General features: G+C 38.3%; 1 protein-coding gene across 1 annotated transcript in view; it reads right to left on the reverse strand.

Moving 5' to 3' along the window:
• Nucleotides 1-1,699, reverse strand: part of PARP8 (poly (ADP-ribose) polymerase family, member 8) — a 279,531-nt gene that overhangs the window by 81,631 nt on the left and 196,201 nt on the right. Inside the window, exons 11-12 of the mRNA XM_006865763.1 lie at nucleotides 1,042-1,167; nucleotides 1-482 (exon numbers count right to left, since the gene is read on the reverse strand). Of these exons, the coding sequence (XP_006865825.1) occupies nucleotides 1-482; nucleotides 1,042-1,167 (608 nt within the window). The remainder of the gene's footprint in view (nucleotides 483-1,041; nucleotides 1,168-1,699) is intronic.

A 1,699-nucleotide genomic window follows, 5' to 3' on the forward strand; every position in this document is an offset into this window, starting at 1 on the left:
TAGGTTCCTTGAAAAGCTCTGTTTTGGATGACTTGGGGGCACTGGAGTACGACTTGCTGAGCAACTTATGATTTTTCAGTCCATAGAATTCTTCCATTCTGAGATTGCTGGAGTAAGACCTGCTCAAGAGTCTGTGGGGCTTCAAGCTGGTTGTGTGCTCACATCCTGGATCTCCAGAACAAGATCTAGTCAGTAGTTTATGTGACTTTACAGTGAGGCAGTCCTCTTGCTTAACAGCTGCAGGACAGGGGCGGTTCAAGAGTTTGTGCGATTTAATTGTTGTCATTGCCTGCTCAGCCCTGGGGTCACTGGACAGGGAGCGCCCAAAGGTCCTGTGCGACTTTGTGGTGCACACATCATCGGTCTTGACTGTGCTAGAACAAGTCCTCCGCAACAGCTTGTGTGTTTTGGAGATACCATCTTGCTCAGATTTCAACTTGGATTTGTTTTTACCACAACCAGGAGGAGGATAACTTGGCGACCTTCAGAAAAGAAACATTGATATAGAGCAAATCATGAGTATAAAGGGCCATTGAGAACTCTTGTGTAGCCTAGACTCATTTCTTTACAAAACACTGAGTCAGGCTGTCTGGAAATGCTGCTCTAAATATTTTGCCAACTCCTTTTTTATACAGTCTAACCAACTAAAATTGAAATGAAAGCTAAATTATATTTTTCATGAAAAACAAAACAAATGTTCTAGTAGTTTTCAACCCCACCCTACAACAGTAAGTAACAACAACACACATCCAAAATCTTTATATGAGCTATTTTAGGTTGGATAAGTTCTATATGATTAGAAACAAAAAGAGAACAAAATTTTAGAAAAGTTAACACATGCTAAAGAACTGAAATTTCTAAGCATACATAAAAGTGTCTGTGTTTTTACTAAGCTAGTCATTTGCAACAAGAAAATACATGTAACTTAGACCTTCCTTTGAAGATGAAAAGATTACAGAAAGAATTCTTGGAACTGAATAACAATGGAATGCCACATGCCTAGCATTTGGTAAGACACTGATTAAGTCTCCTGTTGCATACCTGCGCAAGGTAGAAAATAAATGCAGGGGAGACTTTACTTTCTTCTCCGATACCTTTTTATTGTGAAGGCAGTTGGATTTCTCTTTGCTTTGTTTCCACTGCTGTGTAACAAATGTCTGCATGATTCTGCCAATCCAAAGACAATTCTGTTATCACGGTTCCATTGCAATTTTTAAAAAATTCTGCAATTATTATGCAGAGAATGCATTTATCAAAAGAAATAAAACAAGTAGTGATCAATGAGAAGCTTTCAAGAATCATACAAGATATCTTCATTGTAGGAGCACACCATGTACAAAGTCTCTACTTATTAGTTTCAATAATTAGTTTCAATAATTAGTTTCATTCAAGGTGTTTTTTCTTAGAACATTGCTCAATAAAACTCCATGCATGATGCTAAACTAAAGTTCATTAAAATTGAGGTGAAAATAGGGTGAACATCATTATGAAGGGTCACCCATGGTGGACAGGTTTCAGATGAGCTACAAAACAAAGACAGACTAGGAAGAAAGAGTGACAAACTACTTCCGAAACGCTAGTCACTGAAAACTCTATGAAGAGCAGAGAAACATTGTCAGATATAGGACTGGAAGGTGGGAGGGCACTCAGAAAGCGAGTGTAGAAAAAAATGCCTCCTCAAAGTAGGGTTGACCATAAT

The sequence above is a fragment of the Chrysochloris asiatica genome, unplaced genomic scaffold, assembly GCF_000296735.1.
Source record: "Chrysochloris asiatica unplaced genomic scaffold, ChrAsi1.0 scaffold00082, whole genome shotgun sequence".
NCBI lineage: Eukaryota > Metazoa > Chordata > Mammalia > Afrosoricida > Chrysochloridae > Chrysochloris > Chrysochloris asiatica.